The sequence below is a fragment of the Patagioenas fasciata genome, chromosome 26 (assembly GCF_037038585.1).
Source record: "Patagioenas fasciata isolate bPatFas1 chromosome 26, bPatFas1.hap1, whole genome shotgun sequence".
Lineage (NCBI taxonomy): Eukaryota > Metazoa > Chordata > Aves > Columbiformes > Columbidae > Patagioenas > Patagioenas fasciata.
Genome location: NC_092545.1, coordinates 7,407,771 through 7,422,333, shown reverse-complemented (window position 1 = coordinate 7,422,333; position 14,563 = coordinate 7,407,771). Strand labels below are relative to the sequence as shown.

At 62.5% G+C, this 14,563-nt stretch overlaps 2 protein-coding genes across 14 annotated transcripts in view; both read left to right on the top strand.

Annotated features, from left to right (window-relative positions):
• Window positions 1–10,974, top strand: part of ANK1 (ankyrin 1) — a 49,013-nt gene extending 38,039 nt beyond the window's left edge. For 7 of the 12 annotated variants that reach the window (XM_071799433.1, XM_071799435.1, XM_071799431.1 and 4 more), the window contains 13 exons: window positions 28–256; window positions 420–545; window positions 632–751; window positions 961–1,045; window positions 1,271–1,345; window positions 1,486–1,617; window positions 1,800–1,946; window positions 3,533–4,085; window positions 4,685–4,943; window positions 6,274–6,357; window positions 6,630–6,797; window positions 7,078–7,199; window positions 8,787–10,974. In XM_071799433.1, coding sequence (XP_071655534.1) covers window positions 28–256; window positions 420–545; window positions 632–751; window positions 961–1,045; window positions 1,271–1,345; window positions 1,486–1,617; window positions 1,800–1,946; window positions 3,533–4,085; window positions 4,685–4,943; window positions 6,274–6,357; window positions 6,630–6,797; window positions 7,078–7,176 — 2,077 coding nt within the window. In that variant the 3' untranslated portion in view covers window positions 7,177–7,199; window positions 8,787–10,974. The other 5 variants (XM_071799434.1, XM_071799438.1, XM_071799439.1 and 2 more) reach the window with 5 other exon arrangements.
• A 611-nt stretch (window positions 10,975–11,585) lies between these two features.
• Window positions 11,586–14,125, top strand: NKX6-3 (NK6 homeobox 3). Of its 2 annotated transcripts, none has more exons than XM_071799340.1 (3): window positions 11,586–12,183; window positions 13,128–13,291; window positions 13,374–14,125. In XM_071799340.1, the coding sequence occupies exons 1-3, from the start codon at window positions 11,802–11,804 to the stop codon at window positions 13,602–13,604; spliced, it is 777 nt and encodes a 258-aa protein (XP_071655441.1). In that variant the 5' UTR covers window positions 11,586–11,801; the 3' UTR covers window positions 13,605–14,125. The 2 variants fall into 2 exon arrangements, with proteins under 2 accessions (XP_071655441.1, XP_065712827.1); XM_065856755.2 differs by having other exon boundaries at window positions 13,128–13,297.
• Window positions 14,126–14,563: the final 438 nt, after the last annotated feature.

Genomic DNA, 14,563 nt, shown 5'->3' with positions numbered 1-14,563 from the left:
CACGCACGCTGAGCCGCCCTCCCGCAGGTTCTGGCTGGCCGACTGCCCGCGCACCGCCGAGGCCGTGCACTTCGCCACAGCGCTGTACAAGGAGCTGACAGCCGTGCCCTACATGGCGAAATTTGTGGTGTTTGCCAAGATGAACGATGCACGGGAAGGCCGGCTGCGCTGCTACTGCATGACTGATGACAAAGTTGACAAGACTTTAGAGCAGCATGAAAATTTCACGGAGGTGGCCCGCAGCAGGGACATCGAGGTTTGTCCCCAGCAGCGTGTGGGGGGCAGCAGGGAGAGGGCTGCCCAAGCAAGGAGAGGCTGATGCTGGTGGAGGGGCCTGGCTCTGGCCTGGGGAGGAGAGTTGGTGTTCTCGGGGAGGCAGCTCTGCACGGGGTCTCAACCTGTTTTCTGTCCCTTGCCAGGTGGTGGAGGGGATGCCTTTGCACGTTGAGCTCTCAGGGAACCTGGTGCCTGTCAAGAAGGCCACTCAGCCCCGGACCTTCCTTTTCCAGTCCTTCCGGGAGAATCGTCTCGCCATCCCCATCAAGGTAATGGCAGGGTGTGGGCTGGGCTGTGCCTGGGGTTCCTGTGCCCCGCCTCTGCCCGTCCACCTAACCGGGCTCTCCGTGCTCAGGTTCGGGACAGCAGCCGGGAAGCCAGTGGCTCCCTGTCTTTCTTGCGCAAGGCCATGAAGTACGAGGACCTCCAGCACGTGCTGTGCCACCTGAACATCAGCATACCACCCTGCACCAAGGTCAGTGCCGGGTCTCTGGGAGGCGGCAGGGGGGCCCGTCCCTCCCCCCAGACACAGGAGGCAGCGCTCGCCCTCAGTGTTTCTTCCTCAGCTGCTCCCCATGCCCACGCCATGCAGCTTTGGGGCCGTGGGAGAAGCAGTGTTGCCAGGGTGGAGCTGCTGCCCCCTTTTCAAGCTGGTGACCCCTTAGTTTGTCCCCGCTCTCGCAGGGCAGCGGCAGCGAGGAACGGAGGAGGACGCTGACGCCATTGTCTCTGCGGGAGCGATACAGCATCCTAAGCGAGACCAGTTTTGGTACGCAGCCTGCTGGGACCGTTCAAGCCCTCTCACCACCTGTGCTTGGAGTGCCCAAGCCTGGTGGAAGTGCTGGACTGACCCTGTCCCACTCACACTCGTGGCAGCTTTCCTTTCCTTGAGGGTTTTCAGACTGCGAGACCCCTGAGCCAGCCCCCCGTCCCCCTCCCCCTCCTGGTGCAGGCCCCTGTGCAGCCAGAGCTGTGACTCGTTCTTCTCCTCCAGGCTCTCTGAGCAGCACGGACAAGGCAGACCAGAAGATGGTTGACATAGCAGAACAGCTGGGCCTCAGCTGGGCTGGTAAGTCCACACCTGATGGCTCTGAGGATGCACAACCCTCCTTGGAAAGCTGGAACATGCTGCAGGGAGCAGTGAGTGTGCTTTACCCTGTCCAGCAAGCTGGGTCCTGGTGCAATGCTGAAACGTGGTGTCTCCCTCAGAGCTGGCACGTGAGCTGCAGTTTGGGGTAGATGACATCAACAGGATACGTGTGGAGAACCCCAACTCCCTGCTGGAGCAGAGCATGGCCTTGCTCAACCTCTGGGTCAGCCGCGAGGGCAAGGGCATCAAGAGTGAGTATCTGTGGTGCCCTGTTACAGGCACGGGGGTGGCAGGGCTGGCTGCGCAGAGCAGCACGTGCAGGCTGCGGGTCCCTGCCTGGCTTCACACCGCCGGTTCATGCACACCTGGAGTGTCTGTGACATGGCTGGGTTCCCAGAGCCACCCGTTTGCTGACACTGGCTTCCCCCCGCAGTCGAGAGCCTGTACACAGCGCTGAGGAACATCGACCGCAGTGAGATTGTGAACACCCTGGAGGGCTCCGGCCGGCAGAGCCGCAGCCTGAAGGGCAGCTGGCGCTACACCGACAGAGACTATTCCCTGTCACCATCCCAGATGAATGGTGAGTCCTGGCTGCTCGCAGGGGCTGCAGGGGGGTCCTGGGGCAGAGTCTGTGCAGACAGGTCGGGTCTGACATCTTGCCTGACCAGGATGTGCTGGTGGCAGCTGGGAGCTCAGTGGGCACAAGGCATTGCCAACAGTCATGGCCTCTTCGCCAGGGCTTGTGCTGCAGGAAGCTTGGTGCTGCCACACCACCTGCTCAGAAGCTCTCCTGTGGGGGTGGGCACACGTTCCTTATCCTGATGTACCAGCAAGAAGTGGCTGTGCAAGCTGAGCTGTGCCAGCTGTGCCAGCTGTGCCAGCTGTGTGAGGGTGCAGAGGCACAGGGTCAGCTGCAGTGTGTGCCCTTGGGGAGCCAGCACAGCGGGTAGGGACAGGACTGTGTGCTGCTGCAGCACTGAGCTGCTGCCTGTGCAGCTCTGGCTCATCACTCTCCTCCTCTTTGTCTCTCCCCTTGTTCTGCTCTCTCAAACATGCCACCTAGCGCCATCAGGTGCAGGCACTCCTGCGGGTCACTTCTTGTCACCTCTCTTCTCTGAGCTCATCCTGGCCTCTCCTTCTCTCATCTTCCTCCACTGCCTGTCTCCACTGTCTCCACCTCAGCTGAGCCCTCCAGGAGCCGCGTCCTGCTCCAACAACTGCATGTCACCAGGGACTGTCCCCGTCATGGCTGTCGTGCTTGCAGGCAGCCACCCCAGCCCCTCTCCTGTGGCGCTGCCCTGCGCTCCTTCCCTCGCTGTCCCTGCATGGCTGTTCCCCAGCAAGGTGTCTGCTCAGGGGCGCGGTGCCCTTCCCGTGCTGGGGTCCCGGCTGTCCCCCGTGCCTCGGCTGTGGCTTGCAATCCCTGGCTGCCTGGGGAGCAGGACAGGTTCTCCGCTGTCTCTCTGGGTGGAAAAAGGGCTAGTGGCTCAGAACTGAGAGAGGCTGAGCAAAGCCACTGGTGCGGGTGGGAGTGCCTGGCTTGGCTGTTGTCCATATCGGTGTACCTGGGCTGTGCACGTGGCCCTGGGTGATGAGGATGTGACAACTGCTTGTAGCCCCAGAGACACCAATAGGGTTGTAGGGCCCTGGCTGTGTCCTGCAGGGTGTTGGAGTTGTATGACATGTACCAAGGCTTCCTTCCCTGCCCATGGTGCCACTTCCAGCCTGCTCCTCTGTGCCATGGAGAGGGGTTGACTTTGGGAGTCAGTGCCTGCAGACTTGGCCACCTGACCGGTGCTGGATGGGGGCTGTGGACAGGGACCTGGGGGCTGATGGAGCAGAGTAGCAAAGAGGGCACTGTGTCCTGCAATGCAGATGGGGCATCGTGTGAAGTCCAGACCTGCCCTCCACGGGGAGCAGGCGGCCCCAGGTCTGCCCAAACCAGCCCCAGCACTCCAGAGAAGGCACAGCAGCACTTGCAGGGCCCTTGCAAAGGCAGCAGCTGCCACGAGCACAGCTCCGCTCAGCCCAGCCTCCAGGGTCTGTGGCATCACCAGTGCTGTCCTTGGGATATACACCCTCCTGGAGGCTGTTTCCCTTCTTGCCCTGCTGTGCTTGTGTGTGTGAGATGGCTGCTGGAGACGTTGCCTCTGTCTGCCCATATAGGTTATGCTTCGCTGCAGGACGAGCTGCTGTCCCCTGCCTCCCTGCATTACACGCTGCCATCCCCGCTGCGTGCCGACCAGTACTGGAATGAGGTGGCCATCATGGATGCTATCCCCATGGCTGCCACTGAGCAGGACGCCCTGATGGAGATGTCCGACATGCAGGTGTGGTCCTCGGGACTCACCCCCTCGCTGGTGACAGCTGAGGACTCCTCTCTGGAGTGCAGCAAGGCCGAGGACTCGGATGCCACAAGCGAAGGCCGGTTTCCGGGGCAACTTCTAGCAGAGGCGCATGGCCCGGACCACATGGGCTCTATGGACCTGGTTGAGGATGACACAGTGGACTCAGATGCCATGAATGGCCTGATTGACCTTCTAGAGCAGGAGGAGGGGCAGAGGCCAGAGGGGAAGATGCCAGCCGGTGATCGCCACCCAGGGACCGGGGAGCAGGACCCAGAGAGTGAAGTCTCTTTTGTTTCAGTTCAGCAGAAGGTGCAAGCCAGGATCACAGCATCCCCCACCGTTAGCCACGTCGTGGAGAGGAGCGCAGACAGGTACTGCGACCTGGGGTGCCGTGGTGCCTGCAGGAGGGGAGCAGAACCGCTTTGACAACTATTGCCCTGTGCTGGGCAAGCTGCAATGATCTCCCAGCTTTGCTTGCTTCTCTGCTGGTCTCCAGACCTGGAGCCCAGTTGTTCCTGGCAGGCAGAGCAGCGACTCGGTCTGAGTGCCTTGCACCTCTCTGGAGATTCTCTTGGGGGCTCCTGGCAGAGCACCCGACAGGGACCCCAGCAGACAGCCAGGCCCTGGGTTGTGCTTCCCAGAGCCATTTCAGCTTGGGCTGTGTTCTGTTTCCCTGTGGCACTGGTCCCCTGAGGTCCCTGAAGTCGTCCTGCCATAGACGCTGGGTCTGTGGGGGGGGCAGGGAGCATGGCAGGGAGGAAGCCTGTGCCCTTTGCGCATCTGCATTTTGTGCTGCTTGTGCCAGGCGCCCGGCAGCGCTGCAAACGGGGAGCCCTGTGCGTGGTGGAGCAGGCTGTGCCGGTGTGCCTGCACAGCAAGGCTGGTGCTCGGGGACAGCACTGCAGGCCAAGCTGACTGCCTCTCTCTCTCTGTCTCTCTCTCCTTGTCCCTGTCCCTCTCTGGTGCCCAGGCTGAGGGACTGGAATGCAGAAGGCTCCTTTATCTCCTGCCTACAGGACCTGACAGCGGGCTCCTGGCAGGAGGGGGTCACCCGAAGGCTGCTCCCAACGCACACCATGGCCACCGGGGCACAGGGCCAGGAGCAAGAGCAGGTCCTGGTGCCGGCCATGGAGCTGATGCGAGTCAGCTCCGCTGAGGACAGCAACTGGCAGCCCCAGCATCCCCTGGGCGGCTGGCGGGAGGAGGCAGACAGCCGCTTCTTTGGCCAGGTGAGGGTAAGACAGGGAGACCTGGCCCCACAGGAGGTGCAGAGCCTGTGGACAGCCCTTCCCTGAGCCTGCTCGGCCGGGCAGAACGGGGCTGCCAGAGACACAAGCCTCCTGGGTGCTCCCTGCCCCTGGGGGTGCCCCTCAGCCCAGAATAGCTGCTGTGCCTGATACCTGAGCTCTTGCTCTCCATTTATAACCCAGCCCACAGCCAACCTCCCTGCCTGTTTCCTTATCAAGTATCTGCCCTAGCAGCCTGCTGGAACCAGAAATAGAGCTGGTCTGGGGGCCAGGCTGTGCGGTGGGCGTCCCACCAGAGCTGCGCAGAGCCAGCAGGTACGAGGGGAGGGTGAACGCCGTCATCGGCCAGGCATGCACAGCCATCCCAGCGGCACAGCCGTGCTCGGATGTGGTCACTCGGCTCTGCTGTGTGTCTCCTGCGTCACGTGCGATTCCGGTGATGCCCCGAGCTCCTGGGGCTTCATTTGTCCTGTGATAGGGGACTGCACCACTACAACTAGGAAGACAGGTTGTTGGCAAGCTGACACCAAAGGGGGACAGGGCTGTCCTGTTTACTGCCCAGCTGGGGATGGGTGGTGCTGTCACAGCCCTGGCCTCATGACTGGCAGACACTGTGAGCCCAAAGGACGCCCCACCTGCCCGCTGCCTTCTCACCGCCCACACAGTGACAGCTAGGGTTACAGCCGTCCTGCCGCGGGGTTACAGCCGTCCTGCCGCGGGGTTACAGCCGTCCTGCCGCGGGGTTACAGCCGTCCTGCCACGGGGTTACAGCCGTCCTGCCGCGGGGTTACAACCGTCCTCCTGCGGAGCCAGGCACCGACCCGCAGGGCTGCTCCGGCCCCGGGCGCTCTGCCTGCCCCAGCCAGCCGGCATGGCTGGGCGCTGAGCGGTGGGCGCAGACCCGCAGGACACGCATGCGGCTGCAGGATGTGGGGTTTCCTGGCCCAGCTGCTGGTCGCCCTGGTGCTGCTGGCCTTCTTCCTGGTCAGCTGCCAGAACGTCATGCACATCGTCAGGGGCTCTGTGCGCTTCCTGCTCAAACATGCCCACCGTGAGCTGGACAAGGAGCTCGGGGAGAGCCCGGGGCTGGTGGACGATGAGGAGGTTCTCTCCACCAGAGTCGTCCGCCGGCGCGTCCTCGTGAAGGTAACAAGCAGGGAGCTGAGAGAGCAGCCCTGGGGCAGATGCAGAGGAGAGCAGTGAAGGGACAGGGCAGGGCAGGAGACAGAGGCCGTGGGGTGCATGTCACATGTACTGTTCTGGCTGCAAAGGAGCTCCTCTCACCCCCCTAAAATCCCTCCTGTCGTTGCAGGGGAATGAAGTTCTTCACCTCCCTGGAGAGCAGGTGACTGAGGAGCAGTTCACAGATGATCACGGCAATATCATCACCAGGAAGGTGAGTGATCGAGGGCATGGTGTGGGCAAGGGCAATGCTGCAGCCTTTCTCCTGTCCCCTCTGCCCAACCGCCCTGCTCGTCCCTGCAGCCAGGGGCCCATGCGGGGCACCCGTGTCCCTCCATCTTCGGTTACGGTCACGGCGCTTCTCCGGCCAGCCCCTGCGCGTGGGAGGGAGGCTGCGTGCCCCCAGCGGTTCAGGGCCGGGCTGGGCAAGGAGGGAGGCTGGTGCCTGGGGCCGGCTGTGATGTCCGGCTGTGCGGATCCCGACAGGTCATCCGGAAGGTGGTGCGTCAGCTGGGCCCCGGTGACACGGGTGACAGGCAGGAGCAGGAGGAGCTGATTCTGGAGGGCTCCCTGCAGGAGCCCCAAGACCTGGAGGCTGAGGACGATCACTTCATTAAATACTCCATCCTACACCGGGACGGTCTGGGGGCCAAGGTACAGTGTGGTTATAGCTCTGGCCCCTGCCCAGGGCCAGCTCTGCCTCTGCAGGACTCGCAGGCTCTGGGGCTCTGCCACCCTCTATCCTTTCCTCTGCCCTGCTTTCCTCTCCTGTTTCCCATCTAAAGCTTCCAGGGGCACCTCTTACCCACTGCACCAGTCTTCTTGCTCATTGTCTTCTGCCAACTGACTCTGCCTTTCCCTCTCCTGTCATCTTCTGTGTGTCTGTCTGTTCATGTGGGTGATGTTCTGCCTCCTGCCCCTGCGGCTTCCTCAGGAGGAGGTGCGAGCAAGTGTTCCAAAACTGGATGTCTCCGGGGGCAGGATGGGGGCTCAGATAGTGAAACGAGCCAGCCTGAAAAGGGGGAAGCAGTGACCCCTCAAATGGCCTCTTTTGAGGTAACCCCGCTTTTGCTCTTCCTCCTGTCCCAGCTCCCCGTGCTGCTGCCTGCACTGAGCTGCTGGTCATGCACATCTAGGGAATGTGTAACCGGGCTGTGCAGAAAGGGGTTGCTGTGCTGCAGCAAAATGCTGAGGGTGGGCAGCAGCGTGTCACGGCTGCTAATCCGCTCCTGGGTGCCATGGGCACAGGGTGCCCTGCTCTGCAGCGATGCTCCAGCCAGCTCTGCTGGCTCTGGACCGCAACAGAGGGATGATCTTTGTGCAAAACTGCCCCAGGGAGCGGGTAGTGTTTGCATGGGGTCTGACGCAGAGCTGTCCTCTTCATCCATGAGCTCTAGCTGTGCAGCCTTGTGGCAGATGAGACCAGCCCTTAGAGCCTGGTGCCTGTGGGGTGCAGTTGGGCACCAGCAGAGCTGTGAGCCAGATGAGGGTGGTGACAGTTCTGCTGGGCCATCGCTCACTGCTACAGGACTCCTGCTGCACGACGCAGCAGCTGCCACCGCCAGCCACGCATGGCAGCATGTGGTGGCAGTGAGGGCTGCTGCAGCTCCCGTGGCCAGGAAAGGGGGTGCAGGCCATGGCAGGGTGCTGCAGGTGGACATCAGAGCAGCAGGAACATGATGCCTGTAGGAGTTGGGGGCAGGGGACCTGTCTTTCCCCCAGGACATTTCTTCCATTGATCCCCAGTGTGAATGCTGGATCATCCCCTGCTCCCTTTGCCTGCCCTTCTGGGTGGGACTAGACCAGGCTCAAGGCAGGTGCTTCGCACAGCACACATGGATGCAGCTGCATTGTTGTCTGCACACTTGCTGCTGGGCTGGCAGTGCAGCACGTGGGAAGGTGCTGCGTGTGTGCTCCCCAGCTGGCAGGGGGGTGGTCGGTCCTCTGGCCTCTGCTGTATGTGCATGGCTGTGTCTGTCTGTCATCCCTCTCCACCCTCTCTCCACTGTGTTAAGTGGGCTCTCTGTGGGTGCATGATGATCAAGAGGTTTGTGCTTGTGGACACGTGTTCATGCAGACTGTGTGGCACCGACGGCCTGCCCCACTGCCCAGCCAGTCCCTGGGTCTGCCTCTTGCTGGGGCAGTGCTCCTGCTGCATTACTCCTGCTGTTTTCTGTAGCGTGCGAAAAGTGGCCCCGGGTGTGCATTAGAAACGTATGTGGTCTTACTCACTGCTGGGTGAGCTGCACTTGGCCGCCCTTGTTGAGGCTGGGGGCTCAGGGATGGCCCCTCTGTCCCAGACCCTACAGCATCCCTCCCAGCTCCTTCCCAGTGCCATATCGCCCTTGGTGCAGCTCAGCTCCTGTTTGTTGCTGCTTTCTGCAGCTGGGACAGCACCACCAATACCATCTATGCCATTGCTGCTGGTTTCAGGCAGGGCACTAAGTGGTGCTTTGTCGCTCTCTCTTTGACACCTTCCAAAACTTGTCTTGTGGTAGCTGGGCAGGATGGGTGCATGCGGGACAAACACAGGGTGCAGAAGGGTCCAGGACTGCCACGTACCTGGCTGCCCCCACCCTTTCTGCTGTCTGTGCCACCGTGAATGTCTGGTAACCCCATCTCTGTGTCTCTCTGTTTCCCCAGGATCTCACCTCAACACCAAACCACTGAACTCCAACACACGTTCTGACACATACCTGAGGAGAGGAAGCAGAGAGTGGAGGGGAGCAGGGCTGGCTGTACATGTTTCTATAGGCTAATGGCATGACTTCTGTATGAGACATACTTACCGTCCTATCCGCATGACTGACTGACCGCAAGACGCATGAGCTACAGTACTTTAAACTGACGGCGGGGCCTCCATCCCTGCCCCGCTGCTGCCAGGAGTCCAGAGACAGCAGCACGCACCGGGGCGTTCTCTCGACCGCTCTGGGAGGCAAGAGCTGGATGGGCAGAAAATGAGAGGGAAGGAGACTCCACCCTTGCGTGTGTGTGTAAGTGCATCCCCGCCCGCGCTCCAGCTGCAGGAGGAAAGATGGGGCAGCACGGCGCTGCTCACCATGGGAGGATAGGGGCTTGACCCCCATCGCCTGTGCTGCCTCTGCTAGACTTGCTTCTCATCCCTCTGTGGGTGCTGGATTCTGGGGAGGGCAGCAGTTGTGGGGGTGTGTGAGGTGAGGCCGCAGGGAGCGCGGCTGCTGGGCCGAGGGGCTGGAGCAGGGCTGCCCTTCCTCTCCCAGCACGTGCAATGTCTCCCGCCAGGGCAGGGCTCTGGGCTGAGCACTGAGCTCGTTGCTTGTGTTGAAAGTGTAAACTGTACAGCAATCAGCCTTGTGTATATGAACCAATAAATACTATGCAAACCCCTAGGGACACTCTAGCAGTATGTACAAAGCACTAACAGCTCCGCTCCCAAATACCTCTTCAGGATGCAGGATGGGCAAAACCTTTGGAGTATGTGAGCAGCTCTGGTGACTGGAGCTGAGAGGCTGTAGGAGTAAAAGGGCAGCAGACAGTCCTTGCCCTATGCCCCTCTGGCTGAGCCAGGGCCCTTCCTGGCCTGAAGAGAGGGGCCCAAAGGCGCAGTCCCATGGGCCTGTCCATAGTGCAAGCCCCAGTTTGGGTTGGCTCTGGCTGGGGTGAAGCTGTAGGCCTGCGCTGATGTGCTCGATGGGTAGTGAGACAGAGCAGGGGATGCTTGTGCCACACAGGGTTGTGCCCAACTCTACTCAGCACAATATCTGCTCAGGAGATGAGCCAGGAGCTGGCAAGAACCAGCAACCCATGCAAGGGCTTTGCAGGGGCACAGTGACCCTGTGGATGCTGACCCTCCCAGGACCAACCCCAGAGACATGGGGGCTGCTCCCCCCATGGCTGTGGCTCGAGCAGGGGAAACGCCTGCTGCAGCAGCCTGGGCCACACGGTTGCCCTGCAGCCGGGGCAGCCCTGGGCCAGCTGCTCCAGCAGCAGCGCCGCAATGGGCAGAGCTGCCCTGGCAACTCTGAGCTGTGTTGTAGCTTGAATCTTCTACAACACTTGACCCCAGGAGGGCCAGATGCAGGTAGTAGCAGTAGGTCCCATGTCCCCAGCTCTGTACTTTACCTAACATGGGGACCTGGTCCTTGTAGCACAGCAGTGTGGGGACCCCTGCGCTTCCCTGTGGAGGTGATCCTGGGTGTGTTTTGCAGGGCCTGAGTTCACACTCGGTAGCTGTGTGCAAAACAAGTCCACCTCCAGCTTCAGGCTGGTGGCCCTGGCAGGGCAGCCCTGTCTCGCAGTGGGCGCACGTCTGCCAGGAGCACCCCCGGCTCCCCTGCAGTCCGGAAGAAGCCCAACTGCAGCGAAGCAAACGACCCAGCTTAGCCTTGGAGAGCAAGCAGCCCCTTCCCAACCCACCCTGAAGTTGAGCCATACAGGCACAGACCCTCCATCCGTCACCCCTGCTGTGTACGACCACCTCCCTAGACCCACTGCAACAGCTGGCTCCGTAGCATCACCGTAGAGTTGTGTGTGGGTCCTGTGCTTTGACCTTGTATACGCCATAGGGAATGTGCTGTGCTGCAAACCGTGCCAGGCACTGCAGTGACATTGCTTTGCGCTCAGATTGCTCGTAGGGCTGGTAGAGGGAAGCTGCACCTGACATTGAGCCTAGAGAATGCTGCAGTCTGCACACTAGAAGCTTTTTAGAAGTTTTAAAAATTACTTTTATTTCCTTTTTTTAATTGTTACGGAAACAAGCCTTTTGGATCTCCCTGTCTTAGCCCCTGATGTATAGATCATTTCCCTGTACACCAGCTATCAGACTATGAATTAATAAAGAAACCAACACAGACCATGTCTCATCTCTGCTTTTCCAAGGGTGCGCGGCGGGCCGGGTGAGGGTCACCTGACTCGTACCCGGTTGCTGGGAGGGCAGGGGACAATCGGGAGTGGGGGCAGCAGTTTGTGCTCTGCCGTTCACTGGGGAGGCCGAGGGGTGCAGAGACGTGCACCCACCCCAGGCGGGTCTCGGGGCTGATCCCGCAGCATCTTCTCCCCGGACGGGCTGGGGAGCGGCCGGTGCCCGTGCCGCTCGGGGGCGTCAGCGTGGGGAGCCCGAGCCGCACCGGGGGCAGCGGCGCTGCCGTGATCCGCCCGCCGCCGACAGCGCCCCCATCGCCCCGCCCCCATCGCCCCGCCCCGGGCCCCGCCCCGCGCGTCCCGGCTCCGTCCAGCGCCCGCCCCGTCGCGCGCTGCCGCGTCCCTCCGCCGCCGCCGTTCAAAGCGCAATTTGTCTGTTCCGGACCAATCCCGGGCTGGCCCCCCCGCTGCAGCCAATGGTGACCGAGGCCGCGGACACCCGGCCAATGGGAGCCGCCACCTGCCACCGTCCGGCCAATGGGAGCCCCGTATTCTAATGCGCCTCGTCTTTATCAGAGAAATGTTGGCGCTGCCGAAGCCAAGTTCAGTGTTCGGGGCTGGAGCCACCACCGGGGTCACCGGAGCCACCCGGCTCTGCCCAGGCAGTTCCCCCAGCCAGCCCGACAGGGTCCCAGCATCTCACAGTACCCGCCGGCCAGGGTGGACACTGGAGCCCAGTAGCCCCCGGGCTGGTGGGGAATGGCCCGGACATCGCGCCCCTGGGCAGCCGGGCTCTGAGGGCCACCTTGTTGTGCAGCCATGGACGCCAACCTGCCGGGCACCTTCCTGCTCAACGGCCCCTCACTGGGCCCCTTCCCTGAGGCCAAGGCGCCCGTCTGCCAGTACTCGGTGCAGAGCTCCTTCTACAAGCTGGGCCCTCCCGGGCTCAATGCCCAGCTGGCTGCCGGCACACCCCATGGCATCTCCGACATCCTCAGCCGGCCCGCGGCGACGCCGAGCAGCAGCCTCCTCCCTGGCTACCCCCACACAGGCGGATTTAATGGACTGAGCTCCCCAGGTGTCTATTACGGGCCCCAAGTGGGGGCCCTCCCCAAGGCCAGCGGCGAGTACCTGCCGCGGGGCCGGAGCTGCTGGGCAGAGGCGGCCCCGGAGTGGCGGGGCGGCCGGCAGTGCGGCGGCCGTAAGTACAGCGGGGCCAGGGCGGGTGGCGGGCGGGCACCGTGGGTGGCAGGCACCCTGCAGAACCCCAACCCATGGGCAGTGGGGCAGGGATGTGGGGCAGCTGCCCAAGCTGCATCTTCTTCAACACCTTGCATGAGGCATGGCCAGTCACATTGCGGGCTGCCCCGGGACAGGAGGAATGACCCAGGCACAAGAGCTGCTGGAGCTCAACCTGCCGCAGAGGCTTGAGCTCAAGAGCAGGGACAGATCCAATGGCAAGGATGAGCTCTTTGCTCAACCCCAGGCAAGCCACAGCTGGCAAGGACATCCCATCCCTCTGGCAGTGTCACTGAGGGCCGTGTCCAGCCCAGCTCGGGGTAGACAGGCAGGACAGCGGGTCGTGGGCTGGCAGCGCTGCCTGCCTGCAGGAGGAGGGGGGGATTGCAGAGCACGTTGCTGCTGTGCCGGGGGGTGATGGGATGGGTGCCCCCGCTGTCCTTTGGGGAGTCCAGGGGATGCTCTCGGACCAGATGGGTCAGGCAGCTTTTCTGTCCGCTCCTGGCACAGCTACAAGGTGACCAGCTCTGCCTGCCTTCCCGTCACCATCCTGCAAGGTGTGGGGCTCAGGGGCAGGGTGTTCCTGGTGCTCTGTGGCTCTGGAGTCACACAGTCCTGCTAACGACCCTTCCCCTCTCAGCACAACAAATTAGGGCTGACCCTGAGCAAGAGGTGCGCAGCCTGGCTCCGGCTCTGTGGGGCACACACAGAGGGCAGCTTGGTCCTCCTGGGATGGCACTGAAGCCAGAATAGGATTTTAATTTGGAGGGGAAGCAGCGTGGAGGGACTTGGTGGGTGCTGAAGGCTGGCAGGTGTGCTGGTGCCATGTTCGGGAAGGAGAGAGCTGCCCAGAGACCGGTGCTGCGGTGTCCAGGGTTCACCTGCCTCCCTCCTGCTCTCCCACAGCCCCTGCTCACCTGACCGACAGCATCCACAAGAAGAAGCACACACGCCCGACCTTCACGGGGCACCAGATCTTCGCTCTGGAGAAGACTTTTGAGCAGACCAAGTACCTGGCGGGTCCGGAGAGAGCGCGGCTGGCCTATTCCCTTGGCATGACCGAGTCCCAGGTGAAGGTGAGTGTGGGTCGCTGTGTGGCACAGGCCATGCGGTGTGGTGGCTGCTAACCAAGCTGGTCCCGTGGCGCGGCAGGTCTGGTTCCAGAACCGACGCACCAAATGGAGGAAGAAGAGCGCCCTGGAGCCCTCCTCATCCTCGCAGCGGGCGGGGGGCTCTGGTGGAGAGCGGGCAGCCTCTGAGGCTGAGGACGACGAGTACAACAAACCCCTGGACCCCGACTCGGATGACGAGAAGATCCGGCTGCTGCTGAGGAAGCACCGTGCGGCCTTCTCGGTGCTGGGTTTGGGCACGCACAGCGGCTGAGCACAGGCACAGCCGCCCCTCTGGGTACTGGGCACCCGGCCTGGCCACCTGCTCCCTGCCGGGGGGTGACCGCCCAGCAGATGCCTGGCTGTGGGGATGGGGGTGGCTGCCACCCCTGTCCTGGCGGCTCCTGCTCAGGGGTTGTGGCTGCAGGGCTGGCAGCAGCACACGTGGGCAGCATCAGGCACAGCTGTGCTGTCGGTGTTGCTGAAATGAAGGTCCCAGCCCCGGCCACCTCGCAGCACTTGCTCCGTGGCTGTGTGGTCCATGGTGCCAGGGGCTGGGATCGCATGTGTGGGGCAGGGTCTGTGCCGGGCAGGGGACGGGGCTGTGGCTGTGGTGCTGTACGTGGAGCAGGAGGAGCCCACAGGAGCAGGGTGGCCCTGGGCACGTTTCCCAGGGTTTTCCCCAGTTTGGGCGTGCACCGGCTGCGAGAGGTGCTGGTTCAAAAGTCACTCGTTGGGGCCTCTTGTTGGAACCTATTAGCAGCAAATAAATATCATTTATCTTAACGGTGTGAGTGAGAGCCCATTCAGCTGTCGGGGCTGCAGGATTGATGTGATGTCGATAGTCCTGGTGTGTTTGCTGCCAGCCTGGCGGCCTCCCCGCGCTGACCCTGTGCCATGGGAACTGTGCACGCGTGTGCCGCGGTTTGCGCGGCTCTGGCTCCCCGCGGCTCAGCCCGGGCCCACCAGTGGTGGGTGTCGCACCAGGCTGCCCTAAGCCGCGCGGGACGCCGGGGGGTGGCTGCTGGTGCCCCGGGCCCAGCAAGCTCGGCAGTTGTTCAGCTGAGCACCGAGCACCAGCCGTGTGTGAGCAAACAGACCGGCCGTGTCCGGGAGGAAATCGATAGGAGATAAGTTGCTGCTGGCCCATCGGATGCTGTTTTGCAGCGTGGCACAGGCATGAAGGAGGTGCGGGGCCTGCACCCCAAGCTGCCCTCCCCTGAGGCCGCAGGT